A 17,553-nucleotide genomic window follows, 5' to 3' on the forward strand; every position below is an offset into this window, starting at 1 on the left:
ATCTCAGTGAAAGTAAAATCTCTTTTTGGAGGGAGCATTAATATCAAGATATGAATCCACATTCATTCTTCCATCTTAAAAAAAAAAGTTTTTGAGCTAATCACAAGACAGGTTATATGCTGTAACATATGCTTTTATCAGCATGAGGGTTAAATTATAATTGCTTACCTAGAATTGCAATCAGGAAGGTTGTGACACTTTCAAGTTTGTAATGAGAATAGAATTTTGCCTTGGGGACAGACTTTCTTTCTTGTAGCTACACCCAACTCTCTCTTGGTAGAAGTAGCTCAACTTCCTCTCTGTGAAAAGTATACAGGATATAAAAAAATGGAAGCAGAGCTAGAAAAGACATATTTCATGAGAAATATTACTTCTTTGCTAGAAGTGGGTAATGGTAGAAGTGTAATTCCCTTGCTAGAAGTGGAAGTGTGTAGGACTCCTCTCAAAGATAATATTGTTAGGGGGAAGTGTCAGGCACCCCGTTTTGTATCGGGGTTGCTCTACAACAATATGAACACCTCTTCTTTTTTTTGGCGGGGGGTAGCATCTGCCCCCATGAGTCTACACTCCTTAACTGTTTTGTGTTACTTCTGAATTCCACCCCCACTCCAGACCAAAGCCATCAAGACACCAGAAACTATAAATCCCATCATCACCAAAGGGTGGGGGGGGTTGCTGGGACCTGAGGGTGGAGTTAAGCAGCCAGGTTTGGTATAAAACAAGACATGCAGGCCTTGGGGATCCTCTTGGCCTCTTGGCTCTTGGCTTGACTCTTGGCTTTTCACCAGCTCTCAGCGTGCCATTGAGATTACAGGTCAGTGGAACTGGTAGGACACATTCAAGAATTTATCTCCCTCTTTTTCTTCCTGAGTTATTCATTTCTTTATTTCCCCTTCTTTTGTAAATATGTAACAGGGTGGTCCCCAGGAAAGGGGGAGGTTCCCTGCCCCACCCAAGGGAGGGTGGAGCTGAGCAGGAAGAGGAGAAGCTGGAGAAGAGACTGAGGAAGGAAGCAGGATGGAGCCAGGAGACCTGGAGGAGGCGCATGGAGCCTAGAGACACGTAAAGAAACTGCGCTTGTCTTTTGGTCGTGGACTGGGTGACACAGATGTGGGTGAGACCTGTGGGGAGGTGACAATGGCAGCTTTTATCTTGGTGTTGATTTTGCTCTTTTCCTTACGGGCTTGTCCGGTTGTTTGTGACCCTTTGCTTTGGCGTATGAATTAATTTGAACTGAAGGCATTGGAGAACCTACAGGCTCAAAAGAAACTTGAGCCTGTAGGTCAAGTGGGTCCCCACTGGAAGATGCTTTAGACTTGGGGCAGGCTTTGGGGCCTTGTTCTGGGCCGATCCCATATGGATGGACTTTTACCCACGAGGGGACGGGTAACTTTGGATGCTTCATTTAGAAACTAGACTCTTTGCCTTACCTGTATTGTTTCCTAGTTTTATTAAAGTTCCTTCCCATTAAAGTCTCCTATGTTTTGGGTTGATGCGGCGGATGGCAGAACCCATTTAGAATAGGCAGGTTTGCGGGGTTTGGGCTGCCCCTCTCCCTGTCCTATAACAGATTAACCCTTTATTAACCTTTTTGTGTGCCTGCCAGTTGAGTATTACTATAAGTCCCTTATAAGCACACGGGTAAGGACCCACAGTCAGCAACCCATTTCAAATGAGGGTTGCCCTGTAACAGGTCCTGTAGGAGAGAGGAATCATAGTGCAGATCCTCAGAAGCAGATATTGCAGTCACTGGGAAGAAAATAACTAGAAGCCAAAAATAACATTAACAAAGAAGATAGGAGCAGCCACAGTCTTGGGAGTCCAAAGACGCTGAGAACATTCCAGGCTGAAATCACTGAAATTGTTCTAGGGGTGGTAAACATGTAGCCCGAGCAGGAACTCAGCAGCAGAAATGGATGAAACAATTGAGGTGAAAGGATGGATTGGGAAGTGGGATAGAGGCCACAGGAGTTACAGCAGTGGTGTAAAAGGCAGCTGCAGACCATTGCTTGTCTGTTAAGGACAGCATTTGGAAATGTATCAGAAGGGAACCAAGTGGCCTCCAGAGGGAGGAGCATTTGGGCACTTGAAGGAATAGTTAAGAAATAAACCTCAGGAAGATTCTAGAAGAATCTAGAAGAATCTGTTCTAGAAGAAATCTAAAGAATGGCCCAATTCAAGCCTATGGTGCATGGGACGGGAACATTGTGTGGTTGTAGAGGAGGTATTGGCTAGACCATCTACTGGCAGAAAAGGAAACCCAAATGGAATGTCTTTGTTCATTGCTATAGGAAAGGGAAAATCTTCCTCAACCCTTAAAGTTTCTTTTGGCTAGCATAATAATTAAGCTGACACAAAACAGATTAACAAGAGAAAAACAAATTTAATTTTAAACCTACAAGGGTTTGAAATAGACATGATGGTTTCCAGGAAAGATGGTTAAAAGTTAGCTTACATGCCTTCTTAAACCAAGGAATAGGATAGGGGCCTGGGGCTTCAAAGAGGGAGGAAGTAGGGCAATTCATATGACAATAAGGAGAGTAGATGTTGGGTAATTAGAGGTTTGCCTTGCTATACAGATAGCTCATAAAGATTTGTTTCTGATAATTTCTCTAATTATAGGTAAGGTCCTCTATCTAAATTCTTCTAGGCAGTTAAGGGAGAAACAAAAGTTTCTTTTGAGCCTGTAGGTTCTCCAATGCCTTCAGTTCAAATTAATTCATACGCCAAAGTGAATTAATTGGCACATCTTGGAGAGACCTCTTCTGAAGCCCTTCACAGCCATCTTCCTGCCCACAGTAGAATACCACCTCCCTGAGGGGAAGGGTTCTTACCTCTCACTCAGAACCCCAGGATGCACCATGCAGTGGTTTTGGAATGAATGACCTGGTCTCCTTAACAGCTGCTGCAGGTGTGTCCTGCCTGGTTCTTTGGCCTCTCAGCCCCTCCCTGCATTCCCCTAATCTCTCGCCTGTCCCTCACACAAGCTGAACTATTTGAACACTATTTCTCTATCTCTGGGACTAGAGCTGCTTGTGTTCATACCTCATTACCTCCCCACCCCTTACCTTGCCTCTAGCACAGAGGTCTCCCCTTGTGGTTAGCAGCAATGCCACACCCACCCGAATCCTGAGACTGCACCAAAAAAAAAAAAGGAGAAGAAAAAGAAGATATTGCTCCTGAAAAAAGAAAATGGAAATGACAAACACTGATATTCTCTCTATTTGCAACTGTGCAGTTTTAACCCTTAAAATTTCTGTATATTCTACCTAGTAACTGGTGAGAAAGTAGGATCAGAGATGTGGTTGGCCGGCTCGCCTGCAGCGGCCAGTCCCGGGCGCTCCCCAGCTCGGGGCCTGAAATCTCGGCCTGCGAGGCGGGAGGGCGCGGGTCTCAGCCCCGCGGCTCCTTCGCGCGGCGACTCCGGGGAGGGGAGGGTAAGTTTTTTTTCTCCGCTTTCCAGAGGGTGTGTTCTCTGGGTGCGACTGGGCCCGTAGGCGGGATAGAAGAGAGGAGGCACAAAAGGAAAATCATCATTTGAGCGTCAGAAGAGAGAAAACGCACAATTCTAGAAGGTAGAAAAGGGAGGGGAAGCCAAGCTCTAGAACGGGCTGGGGAGGTGGGGGGCGCGCAGCCTGAGGTGGGAAAGGTGGGGTCTCAGGGGAGGGACGCTTCCTGGGGTGCGGAGACGCCCCCCACCCCACCCCCCCGCCCCCTCCTCCCCCAGTCACCGGCTCTACCTTTAGAGGAGGAGGTAGAGAGGGAGAGTGGAGAGAGGAGATCAGGTGACAGCTGGAGAAACTCAACTCTGGCCCTAGAAGTGAGCGGAAAACTGCCCCCCCCCATCTCCCTGAGGCCAGTATTGTTGACTCGATCCATGGAACGTTTCATGAATCCGTCTTATCTAAAGATACCCGAACCTGGGGCCAGGGGGGTGCCCAAGGCAGAAGTGTGCGCGCCTATGATACCAGCACGGGTTATAGGGAGGTTTGACCTAGCTCAAAACTTAGTGCCAGCGTCCTTGGCTGACTCCTCCACGTCTGTGTCTGTCCCCAGGCCTCCATCCCGCCTCTCCTGGGTACTCTCCTGGATGTCTACACCTTGGTGCTTATGGAGCCCATTGCTTCCCAGCACTTCTTTCTGCCAGACACCCTTCTCTTCTTCCTCCTCAGCTCGATTCCACCCTTGTCAGGTAGGGACTCCACTGAGAATATCCATTGCTCGGAAAGGAAAAGACCCCTTCAGTCTGCAGAGAAGCAGAACCCAGAAGCACTGTAATTGGATCACTGCCCTTTCATTGTGCACAAGTTCAGTGGCATGTACCTGTCCTATCTGCTAGAAACACACAACCACAAAGGCCAGCTGCAGATGCAGTTTTAAGTTTTTGAGTAGTTACATGCAAAATGGCAAAAAGAAACAGTTAAAATAAATTTTGATGGTATATTTTATGTAACCCCAAGTCACTGAAGTATTATTTAAACTTTTAATCAGTCCCAAAGACAACTAATGAGATTATTAACATATTTTATTCCACAATTTCAAAACTATATATGCATTTTGCATTTGCAGCACATTTCTTTTTTCTTTTTAAAGATTTATTTATTTATGCATACAAGAACCGGGGTATAAGCCAGAGGTGTGGGTGGTGAGAGGATTCACCAGAGAGAGTGGGGAGCAGAACAGTCAGGGGTACTGAAATACACTGCTGAGGGGAGCAGCAGGTGAGACAGGAGACGTCTGCTGCTCTGTGTGGGTTTTCCCTGGCCAGCCCAGAATCGAACTCAAACTTGAACGTGAACTCGTGCTGTAGTGGCTGACAGTAGCTTGATAGTGCTGTCTTTAACCCCTACGCCACCAGAGAGGCCCCTTGCAGCACATTTCAGTGAGTCTAGTTGGTGGCTAACCTGTTGGCTCTGTCAAGTTCATGCTACAAACAACCTTGGGTTGGGGAACAGCCATCCTCTATAAGCAGATGGTCTCCGTGGGATGCTTGGTGTGTGCGCCCCATTGTTTCCCCCTTGAAGCATTAGCAGCATCAATAGAATCCACTCTTAGGTATCAGTAACTGCCAACCAGTCATAGCTCCCACAGAAGCCTCTGGAGCCTTAGAAAGAATATGTCTGCCCCAGAAATATCCACATCCTTGCCTAGCTTAGATATTTGATGACCATTGGCCCCTGTTCAATTCTACCCCTTTGTCGAACAGCCCAGTTTACCGTCGTGGGGCCAGCTGATCCAATCCTGGCCATGGTGGGAGGAAACATCACATTCCACTGCCACCTGTCACCTGAGAAAAGTGCCGAGGACATGGAGGTGCGCTGGTTCCGGGCTCAGTTCTCCCTGGCAGTGCTCGTGTATAAGGGTGGGCGAGAGAGAACAGACTTGCAGATGGAGGCATACCGGGGAAGGACAGCCTTCGTGAGCGAAGATATCTGCCGGGGCAGCGTGGCGCTGGTCATACACAACATCACAACCCAAGATAACGGCATCTACCGCTGTTACTTCCAAGAAGGCAGGTCGTACGATGAGGCCATCATGCGCCTGGTGGTGGCAGGTGCGTCATGTCCTCAGGCTCTGATGGCCTTTCACAGCGTGGCTCTTAGGGAAGGTTTCTCTCCCACCTTCAGGCCCATGGCAGAGCAGCAGATGTTTGCCTAGAACCCTTTACACAGGGAGGGTGGCTTCCTCCTGCCTGAAGTGGTGGGTGTGCCCTGCAAAACTGAGGGTATCAGTTCTCAAGCACACACAGGACTCAGCTGTAGCCTTGAGCAAGGGAGAATGCTTAACCTCTAATTCTTTCATTAAAAACAAATCTATTGATGTACCATTGCATTATAATAGTGTGTATTTCATGTATGCAACATTATAAATCAGCCACATTGAGGTATATGTGGTATATGCCACATTGCAGTCCCATCTAGCACAGCACCTAGCACATGGGTCCTCCATAGGAGACCTTATATTTATTATTTGAACTGTACACTTTTCAGGGTGAGGGAGGCACTGCCATAACTGCACTAGAACATCTGGAGTAAGCGAGAGCTCCCCAACAAACCATAACATAGGGACATCTCCTTTCTTGATAAATTTTAATTTTGTCTTGTTTTCTTTCCCTAAATACTAATTGTGATGAGAGTGACTATTGTGCAAATCAATCATTTCATTAAGGCCAATTGGTAAGGCTTCAAACTAGAAGTGGCCTATGAACTGGGATTTTTTTAAGAGATTATTAAAAATGACTTTAAAGTATGACTCATTCATGGATACAGTGTGTTATATTTTAAGAGAAATGTTTGAAGACTGGAAAAACCTTTAAGACTCACATAAATCAATGGCATTTCAGTCCATCAAGACAGTGGAGGTGAAGTTTGGGAACAGTGCGACCTTCCCAGGGGCCCCAGATCCTACCTGATAGGAGACCCCAGCATGGTGCAGCTGTGTCCCCAGATTAAGAAAATAATTTGAATCCAAAGAATAAACCAAGCACTCACACTAATTATGCTTAATATTTATTAAGGGCAACTTGCATACAGGGGACCTAAGCAGCAAAGCTGGTAGGCAGGATCCACGCCACCCTCCCTGACTAAGGATATCTTATTTCTTAAGATTTATTTTTTTATGCATACAAGAACTGGGGTGTAGGCCAGAGGTGTGGGGGTGACAGAATGGGGAGCAGAATAGGCAAATTGACTGAAACTATGGCTGAGGGGAGCAGTGGGCGGGACAGGAGAGGTCTGCAGTGCCATGTGGGTCACCTCCCTGGCCAGAGATCGAATTCTTTCTACAGTAGTTGTGATAGCTTCATAGTGCTGATGCTTAACCCCTTGTGCCAACAGGGAGGCCTCCTTATACTTCTTATACTCTGCTTAGTATATATGGTCATTCTTGTGTAAGACTAGTGTTGACAGATGTCCAAGAAGAAGTGTCGCTCATGACTTTGTTCTACTAACACTGATAAAGTTGTTTATGGATCATGAATAGACATTAACACATGGGAAGGAAACAGTGGGGAAATTGGCTGTCTTCCCAGGGTAGGGAAATTGCCATCATGAGCCTAATAGGTCATTGATACAAGATGAAGTCACTTTGGTTTCCCCACAGTTACTCGAAAGTGCAACCTTGTATCTGATTCCTACAAAATATCCTTGTAGGAGGGTTTCTTAGCCACTAAACCACTCTCTTTTTTTTTAAAGATTTATTTATTTATTCATACAAAAGCTGGGGTGCAGGCCAGAGATGCGGGGGATGAAAGGATTCATCAGAGACAGACAGATGTACTGAAATACACTGCTGAGGGGAGCAATGGTTGAGACAGGAGAGGTCTGCTGTGCCATGTGGGTAGCTCCCTGGCCAGGGCTCGAACTCATGCTGCAGTGGCTGCTGAGGGCTTCATAGGGCTGAGTCTTAATCCCTTGAGCCACCAGAGAGGCCCAACCACTCTTAATAATATCCTACACAGCTCACCAGTATGGGTTTGTATGTAGCAGGAACCCTCTATTCTTTCCCTGTAAATGTGACCCTGAACAATCTGAATTAGGTTTTTTGCAGAATTTTCTGCTTATTATTTTTTTATTTTGTTATGACTGGCTAGTTTTGTCCTTAAGTCTGCTGTCTTATGTTTGCTCTCATTGAACCCCATGGAATGATTTGGAGAATTTCTTTGCAACTTGCCTAGTTCTTTTAACCTTCACTCACTTCAAGTTTCTGTGTGAGTCATTCAATACGCAACTAGTTTCTTTCTTCTTCCTACCAAAAATCAAGCAGAAAGCATGAAAACTTAAGCAATTGTTTTAATCTTGTCTTTGCTATATTGTTGGCTCAGCTTAGCAAAAGAATTACTTAAAAGAAGTTTGGTTGGTCACTAGATATATGGCTAAAAGGGCAGAAGTCTCCTGGGACTGTGCATAAGCACCTCTTTCACACAGGATTCTCTTTTGTTGAAGATTCCTTTAAAAATAAAATAAATTAAGAAGTGTCTGGAGTCTTAGGACTTTTGATGATGTTCTGTTGCCATTGAGGTGATAACGTTATCTTGAGGATTCCAGGTGCATCTGCTAGGACCTTGCCTTCAAATAGGTCAATGTTGTGGAGATACTATTAGAAAATCAACTAATTAACTGAACCCCAGAAGCTAAGCATCTAAATTGGGAGAAGGGTTGACTTTGCACACTAACTCTATCCATTCTTCTAAAACCCAACAGCTCCTTGTGATAATCAGATAGCTGTGCTGATCTGAACCCCTGAAGCAGGAGACAGTATATTGAGGTTAAAAAAAGTTTCTTAGATTCTGCCAGCCTGGCAGGTCTCTGTCCTTATCATATTAACCTAGAGCTTCAGGAAGCCGAGGTTACTGAGTTGTCCTCCCAGGGCTAAAAGTGAAATCCTAAACCTACTAGTTTCATGTCAGAGTGGACACACCCACCTTGAAGTTAGAAAATGAAAACCTCTAGTTAAATGAATGAATGAATCAACCACCACTTGTTGGAAGGCATATCTGCTTGGTCTTGTGATGGAGCCTGGAATTGGAGCACAAGGAAAAGTGTGTTGTAATCCTTTCCCTTCAAGAGCTCAAAATATGTTTGACATATTAGTCTCCTGGTGTTCTTTGATTTTCCTTCCTGTCTTCTTTCTTCTTTCATCCTTTCTTCCTCCTCCCTTCACAGGGTGGGTACTGTAGGAAAGCACAGTATATAAATAACCAGTTTGTCTGACTCTGATTACTTACTTTCTTCCCCTGCGCCCCCCCCCCCCGGCCCCGCCTTGACTCTCACCATTACTGGTGCCCTAAGACATTTTGCTTACGACACCATTGCCTTTTTAATTAAGCTCTGGTCTCTGTCCTCAGGTCTGGGCTCTGCACCCCACATTGAAATGAAGGGCCATGAAAATGGGGGCCTCCGGCTGGAATGTACCTCTGTAGGGTGGTACCCACAGCCCCTTGCAGTGTGGCGGGGCCCTGTCGGTAAGATCATGCCGGCCCTGGAGGAGGCTTACACTGTGGACACCAATGGCCTTTTCCTGGTAGCCACAGCTGTGATCATCAGAGACTGCGCTGTGAGGAGCATGACCTGCACCATCAACAACACGCTGCTCAGCCAGGAGAAGGAAACCGTGATTTTCATTCCAGGTTAGTTCCCTGACTGCTGGATTCTCATCACATGGAGGCAGGATCCTCAGCCAATTGGAGTCCAAAGCCTGAATGGGGAAATGGCGGGGGCGGGGCGGGCGGTTAGAAGGGGTCCTGGACCCTGAAGAACTGGTGACTGCAGCTCAGTTAAGGCCTCTGCCCTTGTCACAGGGGGAAATCAAATACAGTTGACGCTTGGATGACACAGAGGTTTGTGTTCCCCAAGCAATTGCAAATCCACCTGTTAACTTTTGACTTCCCCAAAATGTAACTGTAGTCATCCCTGGTGCCTGAGGGGAACTGGTTTTAGGACCCCAGAGAATACCAAAATCTTCTAATGGTCAAGTTTTTAGAGTCAGCCCTTCATACAACCTTGGGTTCTCCACCCATAGATTCAATCAACAGACATATCAGTTGTGAATCAGTGGATATGGAGCCCAAGGATAGAAAGAAATACACATACAAGTGGATTTTGGTTAATTCAAAACCATGCTTGAGGGTCAACAGTAATCTCAAAACTCATAAGGAAGAATCTCTTCTCTGAGGGTAAACCTAATGTTTTCTCCATTATAGTCCTTATCCTACAACAATTTTTTAACACTTAGAACAACCATGAAAATAAAGAGTGGTATAGTTGGGCGACTTTCTACACTTGGTGGCACTGACTACTAAAGACCTCCTTTTCTGCCCATGGGATTCTGCTGGGACATGCTCTGTCTATACACAATCATAAATTCATTCAACAAATACTTAACCAGCATCTCATAGTTCAAGGGTATTATTGCAGAAAATGAAGATAAATCATTGAACAAAACACACAAAGATCCACCCCCCTTATGGGGCTCACAATCTAGAGTGACAGAGGGCAATAAGTAAAATAATTACAAGGAGTAAAATAATTAAACTGCAGATTGTATCAGATGGTGATAAATACTGTAAGAAAAAATTAATTGGAGAAGTTAGGGAATGTGAGAGGCCTTGAAGGAATTGTAATTATAAATAAGATGGTCAGGGAAGTTTTCACTGAAAAGACAACATTTGGGCAGAGAAACCATGCAGATATTGGAGCACTTAGCTAGTCAGGACAGCATATGCAAAGGCCCTGAGGCAGGAACATTTCTGACAGTTTCGAGAACCCCAAGGTGAAGCAGGGGTAGCTGGAATGGACTGAGTGCAGGAAGAGTTGGAGGAGAGGCAACGCTTCCAGATCATATGGGACAATATGTAGGCCCCTTTGGCTTATAGTATAAGTGAGGTAGGAACATTGCAGCATTTTGAGCAAAGCGATAACAACACAATCTCACTTAGGCTGCTGTGCTGAGGGTAGACTGCCGAGGGTATGGGCAGAGGCAGTGCCGGGGGCATTGCGATATTCCAAGGCAAGAAGTCATGGTGGCTTGTACCAGGGTGGTGGCTGATTAATTGTTAATTCCCTTGGTCTTTTCCATGGTGACTGCAGGTGTTTCTGCTCTTTATCTCCTGGGTCCAGTGTGGAGCCAAGGTCTCTTTCTCAGACTGTAGTTTCTGAAAGAGAAGCTGACAGCAGAATTTGAGGAGACCCTCAGATTTAGGTCTCTCCAGATGTGAAGCCTCTCATCCTGGTCTCCTGCTTCTCCTTTCCTGCTTCCCTTCTCAGAATCCTTCATTCCCTGCACGTCCCTCTGGATGGCAACTCTGGCCATTATCCCCCCCGTTCTGCTCCTCCTCATCGCAGGGGGCATCTGTCTCATCAAAAAACTCCACGGGGAAAAAGAGGTCCCATCAGTGGGAAAAAAGGTTGAAAATGAAGAAAAAGAACATGTGGAAAAAGAGAAAGAACATCAAATAAGAGGTAAGAGAGTAGGAGGACAGTTCACTGCCATACAAAGGACACCGCTCTGCTAGCTGGAAGCCTGGGAAACAGAGAGGGGATGAATTTCACTCATTGTCAGGCATCGGGTTCTTCATTCTGTGACTGCTGCATCCACTCACCTGGCTACATACACCACTATATTGTTGCACAAAAGCAAACCTAAATAAGTACTGATAATATCCAACCACCTGGTCATAGATCATTTCTGATATCTTGGCAATTCTTAGAGAAAGTGGGGGGAGGAGTTTATAGAAAGGGTCAGCCCTTCACTATTTAATGCAATTCTTAATTCTTCTATGAGAACATTGATTTGCTTCTATTTCTTTGCCAGAGCAACTTCAAGAAGAATTGCGTAAGTTTTGCATTTCCTGCACTAACTAGTCCATGCACAATTTGGATTCTGCTCAGTTAGCCATTATCTCACGATGCTCCCCTCTCTGGCTGTCCCATTGCAGGATGGAGAAGAACCCTCCTACATGCAGGTGAGCGCCTTTGACACCCTTCAGATACTGAGCCTTCTCCCCACTAGGCAGCCAGCTAAAGGACACATTAGAGGAGAAGGACAAGGAAGCCCAAGGCTTGATGTGGGGGGCCCAAGGGGCTGGGAACAGTTCCCTGGCAGTACCCTACCCAACTCTTCTGTCAGGGAGTCCCCGCAGTCCTGAGTCAGCGAACCCATGACTCCACAGGTCTGCCATACATAGTGAATCTCCCCAAAGGTGACTTTCAGTAGTTGCTACTCTTTGGATGCTGGGTTAATTTGGGGTGGAGAGGCAATACTGGCTTAGCCATTTGTAACCTGGGAGATGGTACAGATCTGTGCAATTAAAGAGCAGTGTGTGGGGAGGCAGTGTGTGGGGAAGGCCTCCCAAGCCTGCCTTGGGGATGAGCAAATGCCCTTCTGCCCTGAGAGGACACTGATCCTCCATGTCTTGTCCACAGGGAGGGGAGTAGGGTAAGTGGGTGAACAGAATCGAGTCAACCTGTCCTAAGGAGCCCTTTGCTTGTTATGATTTTGTCACCTTCAGCTCAAAAGCACCAAGCCATCCAGGCTTGATTGGATACTCAGGCCTTCCCTCTTTGGGTGAATTTCAAAACTGTCATGAGCAGACATATCAACTTGGAGAAAGGATAAAATCACTCTTACACGGTAGAAATGTCTAACACTAACTGGTGGCTGGACGGATCTGCAGAAGAGCAGGGTCTGCAGCATGTTCTGTCTATAGAAGTTGTAACTATAGACTTCAGACCCTTGTTACTAAAGCAAAACCGGAAGGAAATAATCCCCCTACCTTTTGCATACATACCTTCCAGATTATAGGTTGGTTTTGGGGGATATTTCTCCCCTTTTTTGACCCTTTGAAGGGTACCCTTATTAGACATTTTAATCAGTGGTCACCTGGTTAAACTGGCGGAACCCAAAGGACCAGCAAAGACACTCTTTACCTGCCGCGGACCAACGCAGCGGTAGACTAGCAGGACTGTCTCAGGATTGAGGAACTGTGAGGATGCTCAAGGAATCAGCGCATAAATGACAGACAGACACACTTCAAGAGTGAAGATATGAATGTAATTTGCTCAAATCATTACGCATATTTATACATTTTCAAAAGGCATTAGGTCACACAAAATTTATTTTCCCAGCATAACAATGTTTCTTGTTACCTAGGCATAGAATGCAATTTTCTAGCTAAGAGTTTACAAGTTGCTAAGCATATGTGTTTACAATGCATTTCCTGAAACTGATTTTCACATATATAGAAAAAGTCAGGTAAGAAAATAGTATAATTATAGACAAGTTGCTAAGTTACTACTTATTCAGAAACAATGACTAACTGGTTAATGGTTAAACTGTTTTGTAGGTAATTCCATCAGGCTTGTTTGTAGGCAACGCTCTTAGCAGCCTTGTTTTCAAGCAAAGGAGGGGTTTTTTACTGCGGGCTTAGTGCCTAGATTAGACTTATAGTCCTTTAGACATTTGCCTGAATTTAACGCCAAAGATTTTCATGATGAAGCCCCTCGGGGACTGCGCCTGTCTTAGGTCATCAGGAGTCGCAGACAAGCGGCTGGCCAGTGCCTTCTTTAGTCTGCCCCCGATCTTACCCGTCATTGACTGTCCAGTCCAGCGCACAGGGGAAGGGGGTCTTATTTACTCTGACTTTCTATGTGTCTGAGTAAAAGCCTCCCTCTTTCCAGTATGTTCACTGGCATTCAGCGGCAGGGGCTGCCGCATTTACCCCCCAGGAGTCTATACAGTGAGAACTTGACTTTAATGGCTTCATCGGGAGAGTGGGAGGTGATAGGGCCTCTGCAGATTTAAGCCATTTGGAAATTTCCTAACTAAAGGGAGTTCCCGGGGGTTATATGTCTTGAATGGAAAAGGGGGAATTCTGAGGATGTTCAGAGGAATTAGGGCCATTAATCTCAGCTCATTCGTTGAACTTTCTACATTGCTTAGAGCCCGTCATCCTCTCCCTGTCACTCAAGAGCCCCCCTCATCCTCAGTCTGTGAATTGTGTGGGGTCTGGGTTCAAGGGGCCTTGTGGAAAGGTGGCAGCACACATAGGGCTTCCCCTTCCCCACCCCCCTACTTTCTGGGATCTCTCTAGGGACCAGGGATCACACATTGTCCTGAGATCCCAAGCCTAACCCTGAGACTTCCTCTGCAGCTGATGTGGTCCTGGACCCAGACACGGCTCACCCAGAGCTCTTCCTGTCAGAGGACGGGAGAAGCGTGAGTCGGGGCCCCTCCCGGCAGAGCGTGCCTGACAACCCGGAGAGATTCGATTGTCGGCCATGCGTCCTGGGCCTGCAGAGCTTCTCTTCAGGGAGACATTACTGGGAGGTGAAGGTGGAAAACGTGATGGTGTGGGCTGTGGGCGTTTGTAGAGACAGTGTTGAGAGGAAAGGGGAGGCCTTACTGGTTCCTCAGAATGGCTTCTGGACTCTGGAGATGTTTGGAAACCAGTACCGGGTCCTGTCCTCCCCTGAGAAGGTTCTGCCCCTGACAGAGCGCCTCCGGCGCGTGGCCATCTTCCTGGACTACGAGGCCGGAGACATCTCCTTCTACAACATGAGAGACAGATCGCACATCTACACATGTCCCCGTTCGCTCTTTTGTGGGTCTCTGAGGCCTTTCTTCAGGCTGGGGTCTGATGATAGCCCCCTCTTCATCTGCCCAGCATTCACGGGGGCCCAGGGGATCATGGTGCCTGAGTCTGGCCTGATCCTTCACAGGTCAGGCACCCAGCAGAGCCTCCAGGATCAATTCCGTGGTCTCAGAGCCTAGTGGAGAAAAGCCCAGGCCATCTCAGCTATCTCAGCACAGCGCCCTGTAGAGGAACATGGCCTGGTTCCCCTGGTCACATCAGAGGGCTCGGTCAGCCACCCCCTGGACACCCTTTGCAGGCCCAGACCCTATCTCTCCCTCGTTAGGCCGTGGTAAGTAGCTCATTGGCTTTTAACCTTGGGGAAGGGCACAGTGTCAGGGAAACTAGCACTACCACATGGCTGCCAGCCAAGAAGGAAGTGTGAGCCTGAAACAGGCAGAAAACCTGCCACTTTGACATCAGAGTGACACATCAACCTGACACTCGAGTTGACATCAGACACTGTGGACTCAGGGCAAGGGCAACAGGACACCTCAGGATGTACCAGGAGCAGGGAAAGCACAAATAAAGGTCAGGGGTAGAAGCAGCAAGACCAGGGAGGTAGGAGGGGCCAAGGCTGTGAGCATCCTTAAGCCCCTTCTGACAAGCCAAGGAAGGGTTCCAGGAGCAGAAGGTCCGTTTCCATTCCACCCCCAAGATTTCCCAAGGGCATAGGAAAGCTCTCTGTGCCTGGAATTGAGACGGAGAAGGATGAAGGAGAAAGATCCCTCTGGATCTGATCTGGTGGTGGTGTCCATGCGATAAGCAAGGAGAGAGAACTCAGTTATTGAGTATGCCCTAAGATTTAATGTCCCCAAAGAGCAGGTGAAGATCACAAGTGGACCACAAGAGAGAACACCAGTTCCCCGCTTTGGGCCTCAGGATTCCTTCAAACACTTGAAATGTTTTGAGGACCCCCCCCCCTAAGAGCTTTTGTTTATTTGGGCTGTATCTGCTGATATTTATGACATTAGAGGTTGAAGCTGAGAAAAAAAAATGTTAGATGTATTGTTAATTTATGATTTAATAACAATAATAAGCCCATTCTAGTTATATTTATAAAAATAAATTTTATGAAAAAAACATGTTTCTAAAGCAAAATAAATGTTATTGAGAAGTAAGATCTTCTTAATGTTTTACTCTAATATCTACCCACCAGGAGATGGCCAGACCCACGTTTGCCTCTGTATTCAACACTGAGGTATCAACTGTATGTATAAGTTATGCAGGTTCTAGAACACTTCACTATCTGCAGTATAAGAATGAGAGCAAAGAAAACAAAAAATGTTTGATGATGATGATAATGGAAACATTATTAACCTTGTCGACTCCTTGAAATTGTGACACCCCCAGAAATTCTGCAAACCACGTTTTGAGAACCAAGATAGAGGAACCTGGAATTGAGTCAAGCATTTAAAATCATAGTTTAAAATGGTAGCCCTTTGAAATTTACATAGTACAGTAATCCAGTGGTAAAATTGAATCCAAAAAAGAATTATAAAGCCAAGCCCACAATGTTACTACTGCAACTACAAACGGACACATTCTGAAGAGAATCAGAAACATTGAAATAGCTAAATCAGTTACGATGGAATACTGAGTTACCCATATGTATATGTTGTTTTATTTTTTTGTGCAGTTGTTTCAATATTATTTGAATGATTTTAACTAAAACACCAGACTGCAAGCTCAGAAACAAGTGCTGCGAATAACTGGCCATTTTTTATTTTTTACCAAGTTGCAGTTTTTCATGTTTCCTTTTCTGTAAAATAAGGCTTTGGGTGGATGTGTATATCTTTATTATAGTTTACAAAGCTTCACTTATGTTGCACCCTTGCATTCTCACAATATGCTTATCTCCATTCACAGTAATATGTGTGTGGCAAGATCAAGTGATTTTTTTTGTTCAAGGAAAATAATGTTCTCATCCAGACACTTTTGCTAAATCATGCCTTGTCCTTAAAGTGCCTTCCATATGTAAAAGTCACTTGTTTTAAGTATTTGTTGAAACTAGACATGAACCCAATTCTGTGTTAGCCACTCTGGGGAACATTAAAATAGTAAACAACTTGGTCTCTATTGACCTTTACTTGTTCTTTCATTTATATTTTTATTTATCTGTTCATTCTCAATGAATTGAGCACCTTTCATGCATCCACCATGTGCAAAGTTGAATGCCATATAGGAAACAGCAGGGTGATACTGTGGTGAGGAATAGTGAGGGTGGGGGCGACTACTTTAGATGTACAGTTACAAAGGGCCTCCTGGAGAGCATGATATCTTTTCTGAGACTTGAAGACTAAGAGTCACTCATGGGAGCTGGAGGTGGGGGTAGGAGCTGAGTAGATATTTTAGGTTTCTGTGAGGCCAGTTTACAGAATAATTTCTTTTCTTCCCAGACTCCCCAGTGTTTGGCCTTAAACCAACCTATTCATACCATAAGACACAGGGCACATGTATAATCATCCCAGACCTTTCAATTTGCAGTGTTACTAAGCAACCTTAAAGGATTTTGATACCCAGTGTAGGCATGGGCCTCCACCCCACTGGGTTCTTGTACTGATAAAACAATCAAGTTAACATCAGACAGACTAGGAGGAGAAATGAACAACTTAATTACATACGTATGGAGAATTCACTTGGACATAGATTCTAAAGCAAATGAGGCAAAATGAAGGTGTGCTTTCTGAACTAGGACATAGGATAGGGACCTGGGGCTTCATGGAAAGAGAACAGGGACTCACATGACAAGGAGAAGGTGACTTATATGACCAGATGCTCTGCCATACAGATAGGTTTCTCCAGTAGAAAGATAATTTCTGGTAAAACCCTAACTTTGGGTAATACCCACAATTTTCATGCTTGTAGGTTATCGAGAAAGAGGTTAAGGTTTCTTAGGAGATGGCCAGTCCTCAACTGACCTTAGTCTGAAATAATTTGCATGTCAACATGATACATTTTACAAAGGCCTATTTTGGACATGTTGGGAGACGTATCCTTCAAAACCAACATCAGACAAGGCCATTCTTGCGGAACAAAAACAGATGCATTCTATAATCCTATCAGAGAACAGATAAAACCAAAACAAGAACACTGCAAACCTCAGAAATGACTGTACATCTCCCTCTCTCGGCTAACTGCAGCATTTGCTGCTGCTTCATCACTTTTAATTTTAGCCCACTCTGCTCCTCTACCTCCTAATAAAAATATCTAGTGTGTTAGATCATACAACGGTCCCCTGCTTTCTGACAGCAATGATGCAGAACAAACTTTCCTTTTTTGAATCTTCCCCCAAATCACCCTAAATCCTACATTCCCCACACCCTCTCATGGAGACACAGTGACCCACCCCTGCCAACCCCCTCGGTGTGTGGAATCAGCTGTAACAAGTACCAACAAATGCAACTAACTGTGTTTAACCACAG

The 17,553-nt window shown here is 45.5% G+C and overlaps 1 protein-coding gene across 5 annotated transcripts; it reads left to right on the forward strand.

Moving 5' to 3' along the window:
• Positions 1-3,393: 3,393 nt before the first annotated feature.
• LOC119251861 (butyrophilin subfamily 2 member A2-like) lies at positions 3,394-16,195 on the forward strand. 5 transcript variants are annotated; one of them, XR_008552844.1, is made up of 9 exons: positions 3,394-3,437; positions 4,057-4,192; positions 5,207-5,554; positions 8,846-9,127; positions 10,764-10,958; positions 11,311-11,331; positions 11,435-11,461; positions 13,649-14,420; positions 15,288-16,195. XR_008552844.1 is itself a non-coding variant. In XM_054698005.1 (8 exons), exons 2-8 carry the CDS (start codon positions 4,111-4,113, stop codon positions 14,266-14,268), a joined length of 1,575 nt encoding a protein of 524 aa, XP_054553980.1. In that variant the 5' UTR covers positions 3,394-3,437; positions 4,057-4,110; the 3' UTR covers positions 14,269-16,195. The 5 variants fall into 5 exon arrangements, 4 of the variants coding, with proteins under 4 accessions (XP_054553980.1, XP_054553982.1, XP_054553983.1 ...); XM_054698005.1 differs by having other exon boundaries at positions 13,649-16,195; XM_054698007.1 differs by having other exon boundaries at positions 10,842-10,958; positions 13,649-16,195.
• Positions 16,196-17,553: the final 1,358 nt, after the last annotated feature.

The sequence above is a fragment of the Talpa occidentalis genome, unplaced genomic scaffold, assembly GCF_014898055.3.
Source record: "Talpa occidentalis isolate TD23 unplaced genomic scaffold, MPIMG_talOcc4v2.1 talOcc4.2, whole genome shotgun sequence".
Lineage (NCBI taxonomy): Eukaryota > Metazoa > Chordata > Mammalia > Eulipotyphla > Talpidae > Talpa > Talpa occidentalis.

What these genes read in the sequence shown, in the direction of transcription:
- LOC119251861 (XM_054698005.1), top strand. Translation starts at nt 4,111, where the DNA reads ATGGAGCCCATTGCTTCCCAGCACTTCTTTCTGCCAGACACCCTTCTC. An exon ending in CTCGATTCCACCCTTGTCAG is followed by an intron (nt 4,193 to 5,206) that starts GTAGGGACTCCA and finishes TTTGTCGAACAG; the next exon opens with CCCAGTTTACCGTCGTGGGG. An exon ending in AAGAACCCTCCTACATGCAG is followed by an intron (nt 11,462 to 13,648) that starts GTGAGCGCCTTT and finishes CTTCCTCTGCAG; the next exon opens with CTGATGTGGTCCTGGACCCA.